The 27400-nt window shown below is 31.7% G+C and overlaps 2 protein-coding genes across 4 annotated transcripts; one reads left to right on the top strand and one right to left on the bottom strand.

The window, feature by feature from the left end:
- Positions 1-7589: 7589 nt before the first annotated feature.
- LOC123265416 (mitochondrial sodium/calcium exchanger protein-like) lies at positions 7590-17538 on the bottom strand. Of its 3 annotated transcripts, XM_044729154.1 has the most exons (10): positions 17391-17538; positions 14935-15197; positions 14101-14318; positions 12319-12647; positions 12116-12196; positions 11891-12010; positions 11466-11792; positions 11279-11397; positions 8290-8443; positions 7590-8025 (listed from the first exon to the last, which is right to left on the bottom strand). In XM_044729154.1, exons 2-10 carry the CDS (start codon positions 14980-14982, stop codon positions 7652-7654), a joined length of 1770 nt encoding a protein of 589 aa, XP_044585089.1. In that variant the 5' UTR covers positions 14983-15197; positions 17391-17538; the 3' UTR covers positions 7590-7651. The 3 variants fall into 3 exon arrangements, with proteins under 3 accessions (XP_044585089.1, XP_044585078.1, XP_044585097.1); XM_044729143.1 differs by lacking the exons at positions 14935-15197; positions 17391-17538 and adding an exon at positions 14393-14507; XM_044729162.1 differs by lacking the exons at positions 14101-14318; positions 14935-15197 and having other exon boundaries at positions 17391-17532.
- Positions 17539-17658: 120 nt separating this feature from the next.
- LOC123265406 (protein draper-like) lies at positions 17659-23349 on the top strand. Its single transcript, XM_044729133.1, has 6 exons — positions 17659-17910; positions 18260-18356; positions 18819-20884; positions 22418-22623; positions 22900-23046; positions 23123-23349. The coding sequence occupies exons 1-6, from the start codon at positions 17810-17812 to the stop codon at positions 23245-23247; spliced, it is 2742 nt and encodes a 913-aa protein (XP_044585068.1). The 5' UTR covers positions 17659-17809; the 3' UTR covers positions 23248-23349.
- Positions 23350-27400: the final 4051 nt, after the last annotated feature.

Raw genomic sequence — 27400 nt, 5'->3', positions numbered from 1 at the left:
CTTACAAAATTAATTAATTGCATCATCATCATCATCAGATATTATTATTCTCATGTCGTCAATTGAAAATTCAAGCTATTAGAGAATTGAGCTTACATTACTGAATAAACTTGCATTTAACGTTCTATTTTCGAATACATGATAATTAAATTAATTGAACACGGATACGATAATCAAATGTGTGCGATCAATCCGTGCCGGTGCTTTTCCTGCATTGTTAATCGTTCAATAGTTTAGTTTAAAATTATGAAACAATTAACAATTTACGTCCAGAGCAGACATTAAAGTTACATTACAGTCGATTCGAAATGTAGTACCTACGTTGCAGCACAACGAATTTGTAATTATTTATTACATAGATGCTTTGATCTAAAACACCAGATTAAATTCCCAAGTGTTTATTGAATCCCGCAGATCCGTATAAAACAATTTACAGTTTCCAGCGTTATGCACACCATGAATCGGAAGTTTCTCATGGTATTTCCTTTCCTGCTGTGTTAAGCTTTACTTTGTTATATAGAAACTCTCCTTTTATACTTACACTGGTGAATAACCTGCAGGACATAAATACATAAACAAACAGTATTAAGTGTACATATTGCAGAGTATAAAATAAAATATAAAAAAAAGGAAACGAGAACTTAGATAGGGTTGAACATGGGAGATTATTTATCACTGTTGGTAGCCTGGCGCCCAGATATCCGGTTCCGTGTGTACTCTAACTACAACTGTACTGATATTTTCGTATCATATCCTCGGTACAGTTCACTGAATAGTATACAGCTTTGATCAAACATTACGCATCAGAGTACTCTCAAATATATCGAGGAGTTTTATTTTTTGGACAGTATTTATTATCAATTATTAAAAAATAACACCAATATGCCTTATGTTTACTCAAAGGCCTATTATACATTACTGGGATAGAAATAATAATAATAATAATAATAATAATAATAATAATAATTTTTAATTGTTAGATATATTCACCCGAGGATGTTTTGAGTGCTCATATCGGCAATAGTGTGGTGAAAATAGTTAATAAGTAAAAATTAAAATTTAATGAAAATTAAAATTAATCTAACATCAATTTGGATCGGGAAAGTTGGCTTTGAATTACTTAACTCTTCAATTAGTGAAATCATCGATCTTCGGAATAAATGGGGATAATAATAATAATAATAATAATAATAACAGCTAAATATAAGGCTTAAACTTGAACAAAGACAGAGATAATAAAATAAATCGGGAGGGAAAATTGCTCGCCAAAAACTCAGCGTGGTCTTATCTTATACGTGAATCTTGAGAATCTAATCCCCCTGTGGAGAAACGGTAATAACAATAATAATAATAGTAGTATAGCACAGAGAGAAAAAGCGTATCCAAAGTCTACATCATGGCTGTAGTTTAACAGTCAGCGTCTCGCCGCGGAGGCCGTTTTTCAAGTTTACTCCGCCCAGCTGTCGAAACTTGCGTTTTCATGCGACGACCGGATGCTGTAGATGTACGAGTAGTTGTAGGATAGTCTCAGATTGCTGAAGAAAAATAGACGATAAGGGAGATGAAAATCCAAAGTTGCCTATTGTTATCATTTGATACGCAAGGCAATACAATTTCATGTCTAGACTTTATCTTATTTTTATTATTTACCTCGGAAAATTCACATAAATTCTTCGGATTATATTTTTATTAATCAGAAAATAAATTATATTTTTAAAGTAAAATTTTGTATTTAAAAAAATAATACGGTTAGTTAATTGGAAAAATATTGTGTGAAACTCATCATCTAAAATTAACGAGCAATAAACTATGCTTGAACAAATGAAGTAATTGGAAACTTTATGCAATTAAACTGACTTGGAAAAATAATATATTTGTTTCATTGAACTATTGTTTTCCGGGATGAACTGTATGCAGACGACTGTTCTCCTGCATCTACTATACCTATTTGTTGCTCGAAATAATGAACGAGAAATTCCCAGATTGAATAGATCATTAAACACTCCACTTGGATTACTACCGCCTCTGAATCGTCAATGATCGAATAGTACAGTAAAGCATTGATAGTTACAGCGTAGCACTTTCCTATAATACGCAAATGTCGATAATATTTCGCTGACTCTATCAGACTATTGAATTCTCTGCTCGTTCACACGAGTTGTAAAAGAACTTTGACACAAGCCAAAGAGTTCCCACTGAAATATATTGATCGTTATCACTTAAAAATAAAAATCAACCAAAAAATATATGACATTTCAATTTATTTTCCCGACAGAATGAAAAATTATTCATATTAAAATAGTGATAAAATTCACGCTTTAAATATTAATACCCTTCACTTAAAGTTTTCTTTTTTTTTTTTGATAATTTATCGGTCTGAAACTTGTAATTTAATTACCAATTCTTGAGCAACAATTAAGCGATAAATTTCAATTTTAATAAAATAGTACTCACATGTTTATTGTTACATGAAGTTATTAAATTTTCACGTTGGTGTAATAAACAAGAATGCAATGAAATTTCAACGACGTGTTCATCAAAATTAATTTAAAGCATGCTCTTTATGGTCATACTGTTAAATTAAACTGTAGGGAGTTAGGGAGTATAATGGGATGATAATCGGTTGAATTTCTTCACGTACGAAATAAACATATGATGCATGAATGAATTAATATTCATTCACTAATCCGATAATAATTTGAATGAAATAACTGGTATATTATGATACAATTGCGGCAAAGTTGGTTAATAAACAGGTTCAATGATAATGCACACCTGGTGTGATGGTAAGCGTGGGGATATAATCGTAAAGCTTCTTGATATTCTCAAGAGCATAATTAACAGGTCCATGCCAACAACGTGAGATAAAATTTCACGTTAATAAAATATAATAAATGTCACATGGTATTACTAAATTAACAAACCGTATAAATTCTAATGAACGCTAAATTATTATATTTTTAATTAAAACTTAATACCGCATTTTTCACAGCAAGCAACAACCAACAAAGCTAAATTAATTTAAATGTCCTCCAGAGGTTATACACTAACAATTTGTGTTATTCCGTTCAATACCCTAAATGTCAGTTAGTTAATTAACTAATTTAATTAGCTATAATTCAAGGAGAGTTAATTCCCCGGGGATAACTAATTATCCTACCACACCCTAATCCGTCACTGGCTGACTGAGTGGGAGTTGATTGGATAATTAGTATACATTGTACACCTTCAGTACAACAAAGTTTCAGTGTTACATCAAGTCTTATTAAAAATTATCAAATTACTTCGTCAAAAATTGAACAATAACGTCGCTTTGATTTTAACGGGCACAACTAGTGTGACAGCCTAAAAAAAAAGCGATTTTTGGGAATTAAAATAAAAAAAACTCCTATATGAATTGTTTCAAAATTTTAAAGGTATATTAATACATATTTTAAGAATTTACAGTAAAATTATTGAAGAAAAAAATTAAATATTTTCCGAGTTACACGTGATCTCCGACGGCGCTAAGAAAAAAGGTCCTCCACTGCTGCAGTGATTCCGGCCTTCTCCATGGATGAAACATTAAAAAAAAAAATTCTCGTTCAACTAGAAGATAATGTCCGTACAATGACCCTCGGTCGAAAAAAAATATCGAAAATTGACGAAATGGCGGTGTTTCTCAAAAAAAAAGTTGAATTTTACCTAAAATTTTGGTCCTTCTTGGCCTGCCAAAATTCGATTTTTGATCAGATCAAAAAACTGGAGGGTCATTGTATGTAGGACTATATACAGAACATGCAGAAAAAAATTTGGTAGCTGTTTCGAGAAAAACGCATTTAAAGATAAAATGATCCTATTTTAACTGCCGAAAGGCTACTCTTTAAATGGCTGTAACTAAAAAACTTTGAGATAATTTGAGATAACGATTAAAAATTTTAGTATTTTATTTTTAAATGTATAACCTATTGAAATATGAAAAAAAGATCGATTTTTTGAAAATTTCATACTAGTTGTGCCCCCCTTAAAACTTAGTCGAAATATTGAGAGACGTCAGAGAGAAAAATATCAATTGAAAATCTTAAAAATTGCATCTGCAGCAAGCATTCGAATTTATTTACTTATTTTTAAAAAAATAATAAATAAAATAAGATTACAAACGTCAGCAAGTCGTTGAACAACGAACGGATTTTGCAAGTGACATGAAAATCCCAGTCTGTAGCCAACTCCCTTCGGAGGAAGGAGAGCCTTTACTTAGCGGAGAAATAACGGCAGCCAGAACTGAGTCGAGGCTGTGGGAGAAAACTCGGTGCTATGGGAGATACGTGGATACTCCGGATGACCGTTAAGGGACACAGAGATGATAGGAGTGAGATGGTAATATTATAGTCGCTGACGTGGTCACAGGATACAGTTTGCAACCCCGAGTCCCGAGTTGGGATTTCGAGACAAAGTTTTCCGAGTCTGATCATCGGTTCACCCCCTTGGTCCCGCTCATTCTCTACTTCTGTTTAGTATGTACTAGTTGCTAATGTCTCAGCATGATTGCACATATACGCATATCTCTACATGTACAAGTTCTCGTAAGTTCTTGACCCTCGGTATCAAAGAGATATTGCAGACACTCCAAGTAGATGTAAAGGAGCCAGAGTAAATGTGCAGTAGGTGGGATGGGAGAATTGTGAATTTGAGTCTATCTTCTATCAGAGGATCACCAGTCGCGTGGAAGAGACCCTCGTAGTTAGTCAAGTGTCCGGCAACTATTCTGGACTGCTTCAATCTGCTATGACTGCTGCTTAAACCGTATGCTGGTTGTCGTGAAATGTCTTTGGAGGCAGTATTGATCCTAGACCAATAAAAGCAGGATGAGAAAGAGGAGAGAGAGCTGGATAGTCCACAAGACAAGGATATTTGTCGTGAGTCGTGAGGTCGTGTCTCCATCGCTTGACCTCATCGTATATTTTTATATACCTCTGCTCCCTCACAGCCATGGCAAATCGAAACTACATAAATCAACCTTCTCGATTCATTTTTATAACGCACGCGCATCTATATATAAAACCAACTGCCTTAATATATATATTTTATATAAAATATATAGGTAATAAAAATAAGATACGGTTCTACTTTAAATTAATCAATATAACATATATAAAAAAATAAATATAAATGGGTTTACGATAAATTATTGAAGATCGTGAAAAATTCTACACGTAACTTTACTGCAGATAAGAGTTATCGTAACTTGCAACAGGTGATACTGAAAAAAAAAAGGTTATAAAAATTATTACTTACTTACTTTTTTGTAGAAAATTTGAAGAGAATAGAATAGAATATTGATTTTTAACGGTACTGTGATTTAAAGTGATTTTTTTTATTCAAACTTGATCTTTTGTTCATTGTTATAACTCGGTCTCTGCGGGGAAATTTCGCGAATTAAACTTTATAGCGGTAGACAATGCAACGGGGTGTAGTACGCACTCAGACATTGACAATGAAACAAGCTCAGATAGGAATAGAGGGCCGGAAAAGATGTAAAGTAAAGAGTTGTGTTGAATGAAGAGAAAGACAGAATTTTTTGATTGTCTCTGCTGGAAAATAAGAAAATTCAAGAGCAATATCCGGTCTTGAGAGGAATAAGATCACCAGATCCGAGTATCATATTTTTGAAGTGAATTTTCTTCATAAGGGAGATGCAATTTCTGGGACTATTTCTTCTGACAATAGCATTTGTTACATATACTGTATAGGTTATTTTATGTACATCCGGGTAATCACTGCTCTTTCAAACTGCAATTCTATGTTTTTAAATGAAAAAATGTGTTTATATACGGAAGTGTTTTCAATTTATTTAAATTAACAATTAAAGCTGTTTTTTATTAAAAAAAAAATACGATGTGGTTTTTTGTTTTTTTTTTTTTTTATTAAAAAAAGAACAGTAAGCGTATTAATTGAGGTTTAAATAAAAAATAATATTCAAAGATTAATCCATTTCGATTCAGTATTTAAAATCTGATGTACAATGGATTTGAATTGAATGCACGGATGGAAAACAAAAATTCGTACTGTGTATAAATGAAAATATTTGTCATTTATGAACTTTGTTATTTTGTTGTATGTGTTAAGTCTTTTATATTTCATTATGTTTTCAACATTCATTCAACCCAACAACACAGTTGCATTTATAATCACTGTATATTCGTGGTAATAAAATTGGCCATTGCGCGGGAAATATACTCGCGCTTTAGTTATGAATAAAATTATATTCTAGCACTCGGACTGAAAAAAATCAACAAAATCAGCATTACCATATACTAAAAAAAGAAGGTTGGAATAATTTCAAATATTGAATCACCATGAACGTTAAAAAAATAATTTGTGAGGCAAAAAAAAATATATTGTTAACCCAAAAAAGACAATAACAGGGATGCAGTGCTGCTGGTACGCTGTGAGAGAAATCAAAACCACGTGACATTTTTATCATTGATAAATAATGCATGGACTGTCGTAACCGCGAGAATTAGAAGTAGCAGAGGTACTAGAACCAGGGGTAAATAAAATAAAACTTTTTATCTTCTTCATTTTTCCTCTCACTCTTTTCGCTAGTTGAATAAAACAAAGCCCGTCCTGAGAAAAGCACACAAAAACTTGTCATCGGCGTTGTTATATAGAGGATACTACACTAAGACATTTCGTGATTTTATTTCTCCTTCATCCGTATAATAAATTCAGTATTAAGCGAACCGTCTTTTATTATCTTATACTTTCTTCAAATAATATTTAAATAAAATTATAAAATGAATACACTGCACTGATAGAAAAATTTAGTACGGAGTACTAAACTGAATTAGTAACAAAATTTTTAGCCATTTATTTGGATGAAACAAATATTTTGTACCCATCAATATTATTTGTTACAGTTTAATAAATGATTCCTTCATAGGAACAAAGCCTTATTACATGGAAATAAATATTTATTTCCACCAAATAATATTTACTAACAGGTACTAAATATTTCTTTGGTAAGTATTGTCGGTAGATGGATATGCTTTAATTCCAATGTTTATGTGATATATAACCTATTCACTGACTTAGATTATTTTATTCAGCTCGATTTTGGGAGATTTATCAAACCTTTGAAAACACACATACTTCCAATAAATGATTTCTATTTATGTCTTTTTTCAGTGGAGTTTAGTTTAAATTTTTCAATTAGTCTATTATTGATATGTTAAAAACTTGTTTAATTTTAAATTTTATAAATGTCTCAAACAAAAAAATATAATTTAATGAGATTCTTTTCTTTATAATACCTTATATTTTTACTTAAAATTATTTATTTTAATTATTTTTATTTATTTTAAGTTAAAAAGTTGGGTTGCACGCTAAAATTAGTTGAAAAATTAATTTATTTGATACCAATAAACGATTTATTGAGTAGCAATAATTCATTTGTTGAATATTTATTTGGTGGAACTAAATGGGCTTTAATAAATGATTTATTACCTATTATTAAATATTTGGTAATGAAATGTTTGTTACTAAATCATTTAGTAACTGTTACTAAATCTTATTAAATAGAACTAAATCCTTCTATCAGTGTGTAATGCAAAAATAAAACACATTTTTAATTATTAAATCGCACAGAATTTGGTTGAATTTTGATCTTTAATTATTGAACTATTCCGGTAAGAGGTCGGTGATCGGCTCCGAGCGGGTGGATAAATTTAATTTCACTGAGAAGATTGATAAGCATAAAAACTAAATAAATGGAGATAAGTACATAACCATAGCTCTGTCGCAAGGCAAAGCCCGTGATGTTTAAATAAAGAAATGAAGTAGTGAGTGAACAGAGAAGGAAAGCCAAGCATCCTGGCATCATATCGCTGTTGATTATGTGAGTGCGATAATCATGATGCTGAAAGGCTGTGTAAGTCCAATGCAATCCAAGGCCAACTAGCGTATTGAAAAGAGGTCCGCCGAAGCAAGCTGAGTAACCCATTCGTGCGAACCCTTGACGCGCTATTGCCACATTTGAGATGAGATCTGAAAGGGTAAATTATCGGATAAGGTCATTCAGGGTTCAAATAACACAGCGTCGAATTCAATCATGATAAAAGAGTTGTGATCAAAGGAAATTTTACGGTTATTTGATAATTTATAAAAGGGTAGTTTTCTTTTTTCTTTAGTTTTTTAGTAAGTGAGTGAGTGAATGTTGTATGAGCTTTTTGAAGAGCTACATCATCCGATGGAGAGTGTTTTTCAGTTGGATTAGCTTCACTCATGAGTTGAGGATGCAAACAGACTTACCTCCAACGCTGTTACCCCAAGCTAGAAGGGTTAATCCTAACATAGCGTCGGATATTCTGCTAGCAAAACCGATACTCTCCAGGACAGCCATCACTTCGCCTGCTATCACCCAGACCACTAGGGTTGCTCCCAAAAATCCCAGAAGTGCAAAAGCCTGTTATGCATCAATGTTATTGATTATATTATTATCATTTAAATTGATATTACCTTCTGCATTATTCATTTCAATTTAATAGATATTGTTTATATATTAGCTATACTTGTTACATTTAAACTGTTTTTTTTTTGTATTGGTAACAACACGAAAATAGCTGAAATTTGTATTATTTATAGTTGGTCTATTTATCAATATTTTGCTATACATAAAAATATTTCTATTTGCTCTTAATACAACTGTTGACACAAACAATGCTATTATTTGGTTAAATGATTTGCGTATTGGGAACGATTTATTTGCATTGACAAATAAATTTTTTTTGTGAATGAAATTTGAATTGTTTGTAGGAATGTTAATCGGTTTATTGTAAAAATTTTTTTTATTGAGAATATATTTTTTATGAATGAAAAATTAGCACGGAAAAAGTTGAGTGAAAATTGAGTTATAATGAATTTACCGCAAAAGTATGAAAGATTTAAAAAAAAAATCATGTAAGAGCTACAATTATTTTATTCAATTATCTCTGAAAGGTAGGGGAGAAAGGGGTCAGTTGAACCATGGGGCAATTGAACCACTCGACTTAAAAAATCGAAAAAATTGAAAAAACACTTCATGCTCTTAGAATTAGATTCTAATATGTTAAACTCGGATATGATCAAAATTTGAAATCATTGCGATTACTAAATTTTGAAAAATTGAGATTTCCTTATTTTTAGGCATGTAAACTTTTTTCAACTTCCCGCTAAGAAAATTGAAAATTTTCAAAAATCGGGAAGTTATTGGTTTTACCCCGTTTTTCGAAAATCGAGTTTTCAACGGATGTTGACGTTTTGAGGTCCTAGGAAGCCTCCCCGAATATTTCCGCGGTGATGTCCGTATGTCTGTGTGTGTGTGTGTGTTTTTTTTTTTGGGGGGGGGGAATCCTTTTTACGGATTCTAGGCATAGCTGTTGGCCTGGATATGTGGCGACTCGACGCAGCGTCATACTAAAACTCGACGCTGACGCCCCTACCCACTAAACCCTAAACCCCTTTCTCTTCTATCCTCTGATCCCCCATGGTACCGCCGTAAGGCATTTCTTCGCGGGGGGAGGAATAAGCTGCCGCTCTTCCTTCTGGTGGCTAAGATGTTATTTCTTCCTTCTAGATTCGGTCTTTCGCTCTTTTCCTCTCATAACCGAGTTGCGATTGCTTACCGAGTTGCGATCCATTGAGAGGAAAAGTGTGTGTGTGTGTGTGTGTGTGTGTGTGTGTGTGTGTGTGTGTGTGTGTGTGTGTGTGTGTGTGTGTGTGTGTGGCCGTATGTAAACCTCTCATAACTTTTGAACGACTTGACCGATTTCATCGCGGTTGGTGCCATTCAAAAGGTATTGACCAAACTTAGATTTTGAATACCATTTGGACTGATTCGAAGCAGTAGATTTTGAGAAATCTCAAAAAAAACAAAAAAAAAATTTTTTTGAAATGTGGTTTTTTTGGAATTACTTTTAAATGGCTTTACCGATCAATTTCAAAATCTAATCAGCTCTTAAAATAAAAAAACCACGTAGATCACCGCAAGCCCGGTCAAAATCGGTTGATTCGTTCGTGAGTTATCGTTGCCGAAAGAAAACCGAAAAAAGTGTTTTTTCGGAATTACTTCGAAATTACTGGCTCGATCAATTTAAACTTAATGATCCTTTATGGGGCTTTGAAAACTGCGTCGAATGCCACCAACCGCGTGAAAATCAGTTCATTGATTCAAAAGTTATTGCCGTTTGAAAATTAAAAAAATAGCGTTTTATTAAATTGCTATTAGAGTTTTGAGCTCGAAGAGCTCAAAATGACACAAAAATCATATTTTTGAGCTCGAAGAGCTTAAAAACGTAATGTGTAATTTTGAGCGCTTAAGTACAAAATGAGCGGGAAGTTGCAGGGATGGCCTTTAGGGTCAACCGTCATCCTAATTTTTTCGGCTGGTGATCAATTGTTTAGTAATATTTCAATTTTTGAATTAATATACATACTCATTAATACTCATACTTTATAATCCTCAACTTTGTTTATAGTGATATAATAGTTTATTTATTTATTATTTACTATTAATTGTTTTAAAATTATATGGGGTCATATAAATTGATCCAGCAGTCCCATATTGAACCATACGGAGAAGCATGGGACATGCACGCGCATCTTGACCCTACGTAAAAAATACTCAGAGAAATAACCTAACAATTTGATGAACTGAATTTATAATAAAAATTATTTTTAAATTCATTTTTAATTTATTTAATATAATATCTGTGCATTGAAAATGTGCAACAGTAATATTAACAAGTAACAATTAATATGTTATTTATTAAAAGTTCGGGTTTGAGTTTTAGATATATTGGTTCCATTGACCCCGAGCACCGGTTCAATTGTCCCCAAGCGGGGATCAATTGAACCATTCGACGCGTTTGGATAAATTAATATTTTTTGAAAATTCACGTTGTTTATTGAATAATTTATGTATTGATAATGATAGTAGACTTGATAAACTACCATTCCAAGAAAATAAAATTATTATTTAGTTTTAATTCGAATAGTAAAAAATTACTAAACTTTGTTTGGTTCAATTGACCCCTTTCTCCCCTACTGCTCGTATTTAAGTTAATCATTGAATTAAAAAAAAATACTGATTTCAATTTCTGATGTATTAAAAACTTTACAAATAGAATTGACAAAAATAAAAATAAATTAGAATTCATTTTATCGACAAAAAAAATTAATATAGTGCCGGAAGAAATGTAAGCTATCAACTAAACAGAAATAAATAAGTAAAAATAAAATTACCATAAAATCAATAACTTACATTATGGTATTTTGGTGGTTGATCACGACTAGTTCTTGTAATTAAAACCACAGATACTACAGCACCAAGAACAAATACAATTACAACTAATGGCAACGGTCCAACTTCAACGTCATCAACTATAATTGAATAGTTATCAAAAACTCATTAGTATAAAGTTTAACAATAACACTTAAAGATAAAGTACCTTTTAATATGATGACTGCTACTGTGGGCAAGACGCTTGGCTGAATACAGTTAAGTAATTTAGACCATCCTGACTTTGCAGCGGTTTTGTTGACAACCGGTATGATAAATTGCAAAACGAGCATTATCGGGATCCGCAAAATAAGTATGATTCTCAATAAAAAGTTAGCATTCTTCCAATCGTATGCTTTAATAGGATTCATGTCAAAGAAAAACTCAGCAAATAAACCTTTAGGTCGTCCGTTCTGAGATAAATCTACCTGTGAGCTTGAGGGAGATTCATCACTGTCAAACTGGACTTTAGATATTTCTGTCGCTATTGCGAGATCTGCCAATAAAGCATATCACAATAACGTTAGTTATTATAAAGCCAAAACTAAAAATAAAAATTCATTCTGTTCAATATATTTTTATTATATCACTGACCTATTTTTGTCTTTATGCTGAATGCACCGGCTTTAACTCGTTTGCTGATATGCTTTTGTGCTGTTGTTGGTGATAAATATGTCTGCAACATATCATTGTCTTGAATTTGTAGAATTTTATCTGATAAAAATAAATAAATATTTTATCATCAGTCTAAAGTTTTAATTTTTTTTTTTTTTTTTTTCAATAATAAAAATCAATTAAAAAGTTTATTTTAAATCATACCTTTGCGATTAACTTCGCGATTATCGATCCATTGCATTATAACGACACATAAAATAAACAAAACATAAATTAAAAGTAAACCTGAAAGCAAAATCGTAAATTATTACCAACTTTACATTAAATTATCTTATTACGGTAAAATATAAAAAGATAACAATGAGATAATGGATAAATAGTGAATAAAGTTTTGATATAAACGTAACTCAGACTTTCCCACAATTCTATAACGTCGTCTGCAGAAATGTAAGATACCCAAATAATAGACGAAACGTAAAAACAACAGTCGCGAATAAATGTCTTGGCAATTATATCAACCGGAGCGACTATTCCAATTGTACCGGCAATAACTGCTGTCACAAATACTCCTGCTCCTATTAATTCCACAAACATTATCAATTCACCGATTCCTTCTTCTGAAACCAGGGAAGTAAACACATCAGGTGCGCCATTTCCGAAAGCTAAAATCGTTACACCGGCAATATTCTCCGACAAACGTAGCACGTCGGCAATCACTGATAATGAGGGACAAAAACTGTAAAAAAAAAATAATATTAATAAAGAATATATTTTTACTCTATATCATAACAGAAAATTGTTCACCGAAAAAAGAAAACTCGAAAAATTACATTATAAATAGTAATAAGTGTCGCGTCGTATTTAAAATTACACAGTAAAAAATTTTTCGTCATTGTGTAAAGTGGAAAAATTTTTGTGTAGAATATTACACTCTAGTGTGTAGAATTTCACATTCTCATCTGTTGATTTAACACACTAGAATGTTGAATTAACATTAGTTTGTGTAAAAACAGTCAGTAAAACAAAAATTTGTGTTAAATTTGACGAAAATTTTTTTACTGTGTAGAAAAATTACAGTTCGAAATAACATTTTTCTAAATTCAAACTTTGAATGTTAATTTTCATAGCTTTCAATGTAAGTATTACATTCTACTATGTAATTCTTATAAAATCTGTAATAATTACACAGAAAGAAAAATTTCTTGACTGGACAACAAAATTCTTGGCTCAAGAAAATTTTCGGGTGCCTGAAGGAAAACCAAAATTGTGTTGGCGGAAGTAAAAATTTTTCTTGAAATTCTATTTTTGGTGGAAGTAATTTTTTTTTAATTCAAATTATCATAAATACTTGATACAATAAATTTTTATATTTGATCAAAATTTTTAGACACTTTAGGGAAGCAGCGCCACCTACTTCAGCTAAGAAAAAAATTTTCTCACTTTGAGAATATTTGATGGCCACTTTATATTATTTTAGCTTGCAATTATACATATTGAATGAAAAAAAAATGATTCAATATTATTTGATCTTCCCATTTGACATGTTAATCAATAAAAATATTAATAAAAATTTACTTCTATCGAGATATTTAATTTTTTGGAGCAAGAAAGAAATTTTCTCAAGACAAGAAAATTTAATTCAATCAAGAACTAAATTTTTTGGAGCAACAGGCTGAATTTTCTCCAAACAAGGCGATTTTCTTGACTTAAATAAATTTTCTTGGATCAAGATATGCATTTCTTAAAGCAAGAGAATTAATTTTGTTGGAATAAGTGAAATTTCTTGTCAAAAAAAAAATTTTTTTTCGCTTAAGAAAATAGTTGGGAAGAAAAATATTTTCTTGGCTCAAGTGAACCTTTTTTTCTATGTACAATCTAAAACTGTAATTTTTCCAGTTTTCATTACGGAGCATTTTTTTTCTTTTTTCCGTGTAAGATTCAATAAGATGTAAATTTAAAAAATCTGATTTGAAAAGCTCGGGATATAAGAGAATTATTGTTGACTTTTTATTTATAAGTTTTCTCGGTACTTTGTCAGTTATTATAAGAATCTCAAGACCCTTCTGGCATAAAATTGTATATCTGTATATCAAGCTCACAGCTACAAGACAATACTAACACGAACACTAACAATAACAATAACACGGAGGGTGAATGAGACAGAGTAAAACTGAAAAGTTTATACGTACAAGTTGTCAGCCGACGTTCCAAGCACCAGAAATAAATATAATAACCATAGAACACACAATATAATCCCAGGGATGAATAAATGTGACTTGCTTGAATCAAATGAACAGAAAAGGATTTCTGCATACTGAATGTACGAATTTAATTTACAGTCACTTGTACTCCTGACCCACTCACAGCGTTTGTCAGGGTCTACATTCCACACCCAGGAGCAATCATCCTAAATATCAATTAATTTATGATTAGTATTGTTTTTTTTAACCTTAAAAATTTATAATGTAATTTTTTGTTTACTTTAGTAATTATTATTCCTTTTAAACGATGTAACAAATTGCTCACTCTCATTTTGGTGGAAAAATTATTTTATTAAAATTTTTAATTGATTGCTTCGAATTTAATTAATTATTTTATGCAGCTTTGATTAAAAATTGCATTATTTAATTGATATTATAAATAATAAAATAAATCGATGCGAAGTTGGCAATGATGGAAAAATAAAATTAATCAACGAATCAATTATTAAAATGTATTGAATTTTATTTAACAGGATATAAACGAATGTGGATGTGATTCTGGATAAAACCAGATGTTACAAAAAATCAACGCTTATTTTTTTTTTTTTTTTTTTTAAATAAAAGTAGATTAAAGTGAAACAAGATAAAAATGCAGGGAATTTAAAGCGAAAAAATGTTCAATTATTTAGTTATTCTGAATGAGTCGGTATCTGGATTTTTTTATTCTCAATTAACCGCATCGAAATAGTCTGGGTTCTCAAACAAATCTCTGCAGACGACAACTATCTACATAGATACAAGTATATGTCTATATAGTAGTACCTCAAGAGCCCAACTTGAAATAATAGTTCCGTGATACATACAACACATCGGAAAGTTGTTGTTAGTTTGCCATTACATGCTGAGGTGAGATTGAACAGGACACTCGTCTAGCCGTAGACGTGGCCGTATAGTCCACTATTCTCTACTCAACTCGTCCGCAAGGCAAACGAGAGGTTCATTAGCGTCCAAGAGTCTGGCGCTCATCCATCTCTGCTTGAGTTGACGAGTTGTGCTACCAAAAGAACCCCATTATGCAACGCCAACTAGGAATACAAAAAATACAATAAAAAGTGACTTATTTTTATTTTTTTTTAATAAAAATAAAACTAAAAAAAATTTTCTCGAGAACACTTTGACAAACAGACTACTGGATGCATCGAGGTCATATTTAATAAGTTACATGTCAGTTTTAGATTAAATGAATGAACAATAAAAAATTGTGGTTAAAGAGAAAATTTTCGGAGTTATCTATATTATTAAGAGAATACAAAATTTTGTAGACAGTATATTTATATGATAAAATGGGTTTTTATGGTTAAATTTGGTATCATTAGAAAGGTCTTGACCTGGATTTGTGCCTTTTCAAGGTTTCATATCATTCTCACCAATAGTCAATTTATGATGATAAGTCATTAGACTGAATTCGAAAATGAGCTATCTCTAGATACATAATTAAGAAATGACCTTGTAGCTTGTGAACTATTGACATTTTTAAAGATATAAGCTCATCCCGATATTACGCTCATCAAGACCTTTCATTTGAGTACCCACATCAATTTTTCATATATTTTATATATTATATATATGTAAATATGAAAAATATATCAAAAATGCATGTGGATACTCAAATTAAAACTCTTGATGAGTGTATCATTATGATGAGCTTATATCTTTAAAAATATCATAAGTTGACAAAATACAATATAATTTCTTAATTATTGACATTTTTAAAGATATAAGCTCATCCCTACATTACAATCATCGAGACCTTTCATTTGAGTACCCACATCAATTTTTCATATATTTTATATATGTATATATGAAAAATATATCAAAATGCATGTGGGTACTCAAATGAAAGCTTTTGATGAGTGTAACATCATGATGAGCTTATATCTTTAAAATATGTATTTCATATATGTATATATGAAAAATATATAAAAAATTGATGTGGGTACTCAAATGAAAGCTCTTGATGAGCGTAACATCTTGATGAGCTTATATCTTCAAAAACGTCAATAGTTAAAAAAGTACGGTGCAATTTAACAAAAATCATTAATTTAATAAAGCAAAATTTTATTTATTTATGGTTTATAAGTCACGGCAGTCACATAGTGACTGCAAGGCTGCTAGTTGATTATTAATCAGTTAGATTTATTTCACGACACTAGATAATTTAAAAAGCATGTAAAGGTTCAAGAAATTTTGGATATAAGTTTATAAAATTATTCTAAAATATTTTTAACAATTTAAATATTTTTTTTTTTTAATTATTAAATAAGAGTATTCAGATTTTCAATGTTTATAGAAATTTTATAACCAGAAAATGAATGAAATAATACTTGAGCGTTTAACCATAAAATTAAAATGAAAATGTCGGTCGCTGATAAGAGTTTAACTATCAAAACTAGTGGTTTCATAATTACAAAGATTTACTTTATTTTAAATATCTTTGTTTGTTTTTATAAAGCAAGAAAATGCAAAAGAGCTTTTTTTTCTGTAGTACGGCAGCTCTTATAATTAATACAAGCTTTGCTGTAGCATTGTTCTCGGAACCAGGAAACATCACTGCAGAAAATCTCTTTCACCTAAGAAAAGCCATTGCCAACAAACGTAAACCTTTATTTCTTGACTTTATTCAACTTTAGACTGCTGTACTGAATTATAACTCAAATAACACAACATTTGCTATTCATTACTGAGCATTATTATTTAATTTTTATTGCTTATTATGCCATTATGTCGTTTCAGCTTATTATTTTCGGAAGCTTGTGGTTAGAATTATATTAATTTAATATTACTTCAATAGGAGATAAATGACAATGGAATGGAAGCATATTTTTGTTATATTATTGAAATGTAATTTTATGTATTTAATACGAATTAAGTTGCAGCGCTTCGAGATAAAAATATAATATTTTTTAAATGAAAAATTCTTCTCTTGATAAATTCTTTTCTATAAAAAAATAAAAATTAAAAGAATCTTTTTAATTAATCTCGGATTCCGATACGTTTTCTGTCGTTAATAATTGCGTTTCGTAATAGCCATCCAGTACATACGTACTCGATATAGTTTGCGGAGTACTGTACCACGAAATTCTTTTATTAAAGCTCCAATTGAACAGAGAGTACCGTTTTCCATTGACGTATATTTTTATAGAGCTACAATAACAAAGTGTACAATAATTTTCGGTTAAAAAATATAAAAAGTAAAAATAAAAACAAACAAAACCTACTCTCATTCATCACATCACTTTTAAGTGGATTTCAACTTCTTCTTAGAAATAGAAGAAACTTATTTTATAATAAAACATATAATAGAAAAGATAAAAACTTGTAGACGAGTAGCCATCAAAAAGTAAACTTTCATTACTGTCATATCATTGTGAGAAATGACTCGATGCGTCAACCACGATGACAAACTATTCAGTGATAGTTGCCTGTATCCGCTTGCGCTGATATTACTGGGATCTTTTCGAGTTGGGAGATAATTGTGTCGACAATATAATTATTTATAACCAAGTGAAGTTAAACTACAGATCATTCACTTCAAAAAGCCTTCAGGCTTTGACCTAACGTGAATTGAAAGTCGTAGAAGTAAAACTTTTATTATTAATTTTTTTTTTTTAATTAATGATTTAATTAGTTTGTAAAAATGAGACCGACACTGTTAATTACGGTCTTGTTGAATTTATTAATTATTTGCTATTCATTGGAAGACTGGGACGGTTCATCGGTTTGTAGAAAAAGAGTCAGGTAATATTCCCTATTGAAATGTATTTCATTACAAAATTTAATTAAATATTCATAAGCATGGCCTACATTCATTTTATTAATGCTTAATATTATTCAAATAAAATTTAATTAAATTCAAAAATATTTTGATAGTTCAATATTAGCAAATTGCAAAATTTAATTTAAGAAAATTTTCCATTTCTGCGAAAAACAATAAACTAAAAATTATATTTTCATTTAAAAATCACTTTAGTGTCGATTATTATTTATCTTACTCAAATAATGTATATTCAAATTATTCTTATCGGAAAATATCAAATAATCACCGCTCAGAAAAATGTTAAATTATTGTAGATAATTTTTATTTTAGCAAACAAGTATCGAGATACGTTCCATACATCGAAACCTACAAAAAAAGGATATTTATCTTCAAAAAAACATTATCAAGATACAATTATCGATGGGAGGTAAATTTTAACTATCTAAATTAAAACTAAAATTAGTTCGTTAATTTAAACATAAAAAGAAATATTAGATAACAAATCTTGGGAACGTGGACAATAACAATATGTTAAATTTAAAAAAAATGTAACTTTTCGTTGGCTTTATTTCCAACTTCTGCAGGCATATTTTAAGGTTAAAATCCTCGTGGCAACCTATTTTAACCTTAAAATATGCCTGAAGAAGTTGGAAGTAGAGCCAATGAAACGTTGCATTTTTTAAAAATTTAACATCTTATTGTCCCGAGTCGAAAAAATGAACTTATATGAGCTTACATCAATTGTTTTAGTATTGCAGTTAAGTTAATTTTTTCAACTCGGGATTATTGTCCACGTTCTCAAGATTTCTTGTCTAATATTTCGTAAAACATGGATGAGAATTTACAAAGTAATAAAAAGAAATGATCGAGCATAAAAATTTCGTTTTAGCACTACACACAGTGGGACATTGAAGATACTTGCTGCCCGGGGTACGCAGAAGATCTTAACGTGTGTCGTCCAGTTTGCAGTGGAGATTGTCCAATGGGACTCTGCGTACGTCCGGACGAGTGCTCTTGTAACATCGGATACATACTAGTAAATACCGAAAGCGGTCAAGCATGTGAGCCACACTGTCCATTGGACTGCACTTTTGGCACATGTACAGCCCCAAACACCTGCACCTGTAACGACGGTTATGAATTGGATGACCAAGGGCGTAAATGTGTCCCTTCTTGCACCTCGCCCAGGTGTGGTCTCTTCAGCACCTGCTTATCCCCCGAAAACTGTGTCTGTGCTGCCGGATACAAAAAAGCTTCCGATTCAAAAATCGAAGTTCACTGTGAACCGATTTGTGATCCCGCCTGCAGCAATAACAGTTATTGCGCATCTCCGAATAAGTGTCTCTGCGACCCAGGTTACAAAATTTCCTCAGCAACTGGATCCTCCTCAGAGCCTGTGACATGTGTACCAGAATGTTCTCCAGGTTGTGAAAATCACAGTTCGTGCATCGCTCCCAACAAATGTGAATGTCACTCCGGCTACGCGTCATCGAGCGATTTGGCAGAACAGAACGGCGACTCAATGACCCAGTGTTATCCAGTCTGTGTACCTTCCTGCGGTCCTCACGGTATCTGTGAGTCTCCAAACAAGTGTAGCTGTAACACGGGGTTCAATTTGATAATCGAACGCAACACCACAACATTGGAGATGACATCAGTGACATGTCAGCCTATTTGCGATCCCCCGTGTGGAATCCGTGGAGACTGTGTCGCCCCTAACACGTGTTCCTGTGATAAAGGATGGAAAATAATGGTCAGCCAGCTTGCCGACAAGATTGACCGCTACTGCACGCCGCACTGCGAGCAAGCCTGCGGCGAGTTTTCAACCTGCATCAAAACGGATGTATGCGAGTGTCATCCGGGTTACCAAATAATCCCCTCGGACCAAGCCCATTTAAATTCCTCCGAACCCATTAACTGCCGCCCAATCTGCGAAAAACCCTGCATCAATGGAGTCTGCGCTTCCCCGAACAGTTGCGACTGCAATGACGGCTATATTCTAGACACCGACGATCCCTACAACTGCGAACCAAATTGTGGAAAAGAAGGATGCATCAACGGGTTCTGTTCGGCTCCTGAACAGTGTACATGCAACAAAGGCTATCAATTGAGCAACAATTCACAGTCGATTTGTGATCCTGTTTGTAACAACTGCGTAAACGGAGCTTGTATTGCTCCTAACGCGTGTGTTTGTAATCTAGGATACGAGGAAAACGAAGCTGGTCAATGTGTTCCTAGTTGCTACGGCCGGTGCATCAACGGGAGTTGTATTGCGCCCAATAAATGTCAATGTAATGCGGGCTTTGTTTCTAACTTGGACAGCGATAATTTGGAAAGTAGTTCGCCTATGTGCAGGCCGCACTGCACGTCCAACTGCACGAATGGCACGTGTACGTCACCAGATGTCTGCATTTGCAATCCAGGTTACGAGAAAAATGATAAAGAAGAGTGTGTGCCGAATTGTGATGGACGTTGCAATTTTGGACATTGTGTTGCGCCGGGTGAGTGCAATTGCTATTCCGGTTACGTCGCAGTAGATGATCCTATCAGCCCGTGTCAGCCATACTGCAAAGACGGATGTATTAATAGTTTGTGTGTCCGTCCTGGTACCTGTCAGTGCGACTCGGGTTACACTGCTAGCAGTATTAATGCCAGTTATTGTGAACCTATTTGTCAGGGTGACTGTACTCACGGCGACTGTATTGGACCAAATGATTGCCAGTGTCATCAAGGGCTCGTATGGCGAAAACCAAACAATGAAACAGAGTCTGATGGTGGCGGTAAAGAGTTTGGTAGCTGTGTCAATCCTTGCGAAGGTGGATGTGGAGACCATGGGATTTGCAATGTCGAAAACCGGACGTGCGACTGTTTTTACGGATGGGCTGATCAAAACTGCGGGTCTGCCTCGCTCTGCGGGATTATCCGCAACGACGGCGATGAGGATTTACTCCGATGGTGGGTATTCATGTTGATTTTTCTTTCATAAAAAAAAAAATGAATAAATGAAAAAGTATGAAAGCGTAACTGGTTGAAATTGCTGAAATTTTAAAAGCTTTAAGATTATTTTTATGGATTAACTTTATTTGTTTCGAGTGTTTTGATGAACTGGAATAATAAGAGATAGTGGTGTTATAAAAAACTGAGTGAATTTTATTTAAATAATTGGGAGGATAGAACGCTGAGAATTATTGTGAAAAAAAGTCGATTTTATTGATTTAATATATGACTTGGTGGAATTTGACGAAGGACTTAATTCATGAATAATATCGGGGGTATTGAATAATTCATCTTTACTTTTATTATTATCATTGTTATTATTAGTGAAGTATTTATATTGGTTTTAAATTTGAGCTGGATAGGAACATTATCCGAAAAATAATGAGACGATAAAGGTAGACTATCAGACTTTAGCCCAGGGCATTTTGATTGTCCGTTACGCCCATTACGAGTCGAGAGTCATTGTCAGAGATTTTCATCCTTTAGCTGAGTAGCGAAAACGGAAAAAATAAAATGGGAAAAACTAAAAAAATATATGAATGGAGCGAAGGTATTTACGAGGATCATAAAGCTTGATGCACGAGTTTCTGTGCCGTAGCCACAGTTGTCAGAGCGCTATCGATTTCTTTATTTGTGTACGTACTATCTCCCAAACTCTCTCTCTCTCTCTCTCTATATATATATGTACATTCGTAAAGTAAGGGGGGAAAATATATGTCCAAAAATACCAATTGACGATTCACAAATATCAAAACCAGGTGAACAGGTAGGTTTCCTCGAGTCGGCGAACAAAATTCTTGGCTCAAGAAAATTTTCGGGTGCCTGAAGGAAGACCAAAGTTGTGTTGGCTGAAGTAAAAATTTTTCGAGAAATTCTATTCTTGTCAACAGTCATTTTTTCTTAATTCAAATTATCATAAATACTTGATACAATAAATTTTTATATTTGACCAAAATTTTTAGATACTTTAGGGAAGCAGCGCCACCTACTTCAGCTGAGAAAAAAATTTTCTCACCTTCAGAAAATTTTTCTCTTGAATATTTGATACCCCTTTTATATTATTTTAGCGTGCAATTATACATATTGAATGAAAAAAAATGATTCAATATTATTTGATCTTCCCATTTGATATGTTAGTCAATAAAAATATTAATGAAAATTTACTTCTATCTTTATATTTAATTTTTTGGAGCAAGAGAGAAATTTTCTCAAGACAAGAAAATTTACCTCTATCAAGAACTAAATTTTTTGGAGCAAAAGGCTGAATTTTCTCAAAACAACAAGATTTTCTTGACTTAAATAAATTTTCTTGGATCAAGATACGTATTTGTTAAAGCAAGAGAATTAATTTTGTTGGAACAAGTAAAATTTCTTGTGTCAAAAAAAAATTATTTTCGCTGAAGAAAATAATTAGGAAGAAAAATATTATCTGGGCTCAAGTGAATCTTTTTTTCTGTGTAAGCTTATTCGAGGTCTTGCGACTTTTCACAGGATCGTCGATAGATTTGGGACGGCTAACGACACCGTCAACAATTTGGAGGCCATAAACTGGCACGGGCCGTCTTGCAACGCAAAATGTAGCCTCAGTAGTGCTAGCAGTAACGTCACCGAATGCTTCCGTCTCCTTGCGTTCAACAACGACTCGAAAGATCAGCGATACAACCAAAGCCATGTCTACGTTTGCTTTCTCGATTTCAGTGAGTTACTCTTTCAAAGACTTTTACTTTTTTTATTTCATTTCATTTCAGACTTGAACAAGCCATTTAATCGCTTACTTGAACAGAAAAAGTTCGTAGTGATAAAAAAATATACGAGAAGATAAAACTTTTTATTTTGTCGGTTTTCTTTTGATTGAATTCCACTTCATGTTTCTTGAGTTTAAATTTTCATTTTTATCTAGCAAGTTTTCAATTTTTTTTTTTTTTTTCAGGTCTTGTAATGATAATGATAATAACTTGGATTTATAATTGCAGCGTCGTCGTGCAACTCAGAGAGTCTCAAGACGAGCAATGTACCTCTTACTAGCATAGTGAGCGTGGTACCCGTCATAATAGCAATTGCCGTAGTCGCCGGAATAATTTTGATAGTGGTTAAACGACGCAAAAGCCAGATCTTCCAGAGTAAGCATCAGAGAGACGCCCCGTCGTTAAGAATAAATCGCCGGAACTTAACGAACATGATGGCTTTTTTTTTTAGTTAATGTAATCAGCACGGACAACCTGTTGGAACCGTCATCCGAGCTCACGAATTCACTGATCTACTGCGACGAGGACTTTTCGTCGACACGTTCTGTGAATGCGCAAGAGAGTAAGAATAAGTGAGAGGGTGAGTGAGTGTTTAGATTATTTTCTTAATGTTTAAATGTGGATAACAAAACGTGGGACAAATTATATTTTTATTTTTATTTTTATTTTCATACTTCGCTTATTTTTATGAAATATATTTTTCTTAAGGAAGTCCGAGTAAATCTAATGTGAAAAATAATTTCCAATTTTGAGCTTTGAAATTAAGTATTCGTATAAATAAATACGTCATTTATCTAATCCCAAAATTTTGAATAGATTCACCATTTTGTTACTTAGATATTAAATTTCAAAAATCACATATTTTGACTCCTTATACACGGGCTCTTATGGTGGACAAACTTTTGCCGAGACTTTAATTATTTTTTTCAATATTAACCTTCCGACTTTAACGAATAAAAAACTATACACAAGAAACTTGGATTATTGCAAAATATAAAAAAAATTTAATAATAATACATTACCGATATAATTTTTGAAATATTTAAAATCAAATTTTATGTTTGCAACTCGTTTATCGTCAGCCATTTATTCGAATAAAGAAAAAGAAAAGGATAGAAATATAGTTACAGAGAGAGAAATGTTTAACTCACTCACTTATTCACGTCTCTGTTATGGGTATAATCAAGCGCGCTATTGCCAAATCTGTTTATTTATTCCGGCAAGTAATAAATACAAAAGTCATTTTATTACTTTATTTTATTAATAAGTTAAAAATCATTAATTAATTTTTGAGTTGTTCAAATTATTTTAAATTAAAATAAGGAATTTTGAAGAATATTGGGAAGACTAAAAGTAAAAAACAATTTTATTGAATTCTAAAGCTCGAACTTCCTTAAGCTGTAAAGTTAAATATTTTTTCAAGTAAACAAAAATTCTATTGAGACGATTAGAAAAAGTAATATTTATTTATATATATCCGGTAAATAAAAAAAAAAATGTTGAATCAAGAATGATACTCAAAAGTGAATAAAAATAAGTGCAAAAGCATAAAAGTGCTTGAATAATATTAAATACACTTGCGGTAGACTTTTCTCGCAATTCTTTGCAGCCACTTTGAAATCGCAGTATAAAAAAAATAAAATAACCGTAGCTACGGTAGCAGTAATAGGTGGCGTTTATTCTGTGCATTAATTAGCGAACGCGTGATAGCTTAAAGTTTAACTCGCCCATTTTGTAATTTCTGTATAAGCGACTTAAAAAGCACGACATTTTTCGTTACTATTAAACTTGCAGTGTGTTCTATACATACCTACTGTGCACAAAATAAGATAAGGAAATATCTCGGACCACGGAAGTTGCCTCTTTCATTTTTATCTCTTTTATTATCATTAATGTTATTATTATTTCTTTATTTTTTTTTTAATTTAATATAAGATTCTATACTCCTCCTTTCATCTCCTTACTACCCCCCACCCCTGTCTCGTCTTTCCCGAAAATCTACGACAGTTAAAAAGTTTCCATATATACATACCCCCTTCCCCTCCCCCATCTCGCCGTTAAACTCTAAAAACTCGTGCCATAACATTTGTAAGCGAATGTACTTGGTTAAATATTATTCAAAAAATAACTGGCGTACTCAAAAATAATTTTTTATTGTCATTTAAATCCGCAATATAAAATTAATTATTTATTTTAATTAAATTTTGTTATATCAGCTCAATTCTTCGCAATAATATAAAAATTTAATTGCCAATTTTAATTAAATATAATCCGAAAGTATAATAAGTTTTTTTTTAATTTAAAAATAATTATAAAAATGATTGCCGGATAAATTTTTGTCGACAATAGTCACCACAAATTAAAACATCTCACAAACGAGTAACGTGTGCCGAGTGTAGATTTTATTGTACTTGCATCAAGATAAAAAAAAAACTAGAGAAATGTCTCAAGAACATTGAGAGGATTTTTCATCCGGATGAAAGATTCACTAAAATCCGGCAATCTCTGGTGTAGAAGATCGTTTTGACGGTTGTTGACGAGACCACTGGCATCAGTACTAGATAGAGATGGAGTGAGTTGCTCATTAGTGTTTACTACGTTCCTCGTTAGTCGTTAGAGCTGGCTCGTATCTTTCCACAACATTTCGCAGGAAGTTACGTTTCTAAATTTTATTCTCTGCTCTGTTGTCCGTCCATTCGATCTCCTTATCATCTTCGTACCGATTCCTCTTATGTTAGTTTTTTTATTTTCTTTTCATATATCTTTTTTATCTCTTGTTATTATATTTTTTTGCTCTGAGCGGCTATTACGCGAATCAAAGCTTTTACTGTAAAAATCAATCGCTTTTTACAAACATTACACAGAACTATTACACAACAGTTTGGAGTTTTATCAACGAGTTGCCAGCTTTTGAGATCAATTTACTTTATAAACGAGATAAACTCCTCAAATTTGATGAAAAAAATTTCTTCAGTAATTAAAGTGTAATTTATAAATATAAATAATTATTAAGGAAGTATGAGCGCTAGGCGGGGTGAGGATAGGTATCGACTCTAACGCGGTAAGGAGAAAGCAGTAACCATATGATTTTTCTCAATATATAGGTATACATTTAACATTGGCTAATGGCGGCATTTATTTTTCTTTTAATTAATACACTTTAATTAGTCGGGCAAGTGTAAATTTTTTTGAATTAAATTTATCATTAATATATTTACTTTTATCCATAAGTTTTTTAAAAATATTCATCCACAGTTTTACGAGAAAAATACAGAAATGTATCAATGTTTGGAGGTTACCCCACACTGATAGAAGGATTTCTTAGTATTTAAAAAGATTTCTTTGTATTTAAGAAATCATTTCTTAAACATCATTTCTTAATATTTAAAAAATATTTCTTAAATACAAAGAAATATTTCTTAAATATTAAGAAATATAAATACTAAGAAATATTTCTTAAATACTAAGAAATATTTTTTAAATGCTAAGAAATGATGTTTAAGAAATGATTTCTTAAATACAGAGAAATCTTCTTAAATGCTAAGAAATCCTTCTATCAGTGCATAAGATCAATGTTAAATTGCTCAACTTCAAAGTTAATTATTTATTTAAATGATCGGGCAATCTCCTTGAAATTTTCGGAATTTGTTTAGATATATTTAAAAAAAATCAAGCCTTTCATCAAAAGTTGCCTTGGTGCTCGTACTTCCTTAAGATATGAATATATGTTATTTACATTTTGTACTTTTTATAAGATTGTATCTAAAAGTATAATTAATGATCCATAAAATGATTTTATTGTATGTTTAATTCTACAAATAAATTTTATAAAGTAATTTTTTGATTTTTTTTTTTCAATAATAAACTAGGTTTGGAAAATTGTATTTATAATTTTTTAGAGCCTCTTAAGATGAAATTTTTTAAATAAATTTTTTGTGCTAGAATTTAAGTTGAACTATTGAGAAGTACCTAATAATAAACGTCATTAAACGTCCAAATCACTAAAACTTGTATTTACATTTTTCTACCTGAGTATCTGGAATTTTCCAATTGTTCCAAAACGTTCGGTATCTCATTCTAAGTGACCTTTCAAATGAACAATAGATTTCGCTTAACAACTAATTACTCTCTGCTTGTCTAGACTACTAGATAATAGGATAAAGATAATAAATTTATATTCAAGATATTTCTATTTATTTCTATTTAAGATATTAAAATAAAATTAAAGACACGAATAATTTGGAGAGATATCGTTAGCATTCAAAAACGAGGAAATACATCTCCATCCACCGTCAGTAATTGTAAGAAAAGACAAGAGTGGGAGAGAATAGTGTCCATATAAATATGGACGTTGTAATTCAAATTCAACAGCATAGAACTATCTGCCGTACATACACCAGTGAGGTGCATTAACACGTGGTTGATATTATTACCTTGTTATAAGTACAAAAAAAAGCATTATGTCAACATTAATGGGAAAATTGAAGACGGCGATTTTTTTGGGTGATGTTAAGAAAGTGAAAAATTTATTAAAATCATCAGCACCGATACCGCTCAGTAAAAATTCTTTGATTTTTGGAGGATAAAGTTTATTAAAACTAGCAATTAAACTGAAAAATCGTGGAGAGATTGTTAAATTGTTAATCAAGAAAGGTGCTCGAGTGAATAAAAAATATTGTGATAAATCAGTTCCTCTTTTAAACATCGTGATTAGGCAACAACACTTCGA

This window comes from Cotesia glomerata, linkage group LG1 (assembly GCF_020080835.1).
Source record: "Cotesia glomerata isolate CgM1 linkage group LG1, MPM_Cglom_v2.3, whole genome shotgun sequence".
In the NCBI taxonomy this organism is placed as follows: Eukaryota; Metazoa; Arthropoda; class Insecta; order Hymenoptera; family Braconidae; genus Cotesia; species Cotesia glomerata.
The sequence above is the reverse complement of the archived record's forward strand: the minus strand, read 5'-3'. Positions and strand labels throughout refer to the sequence as shown.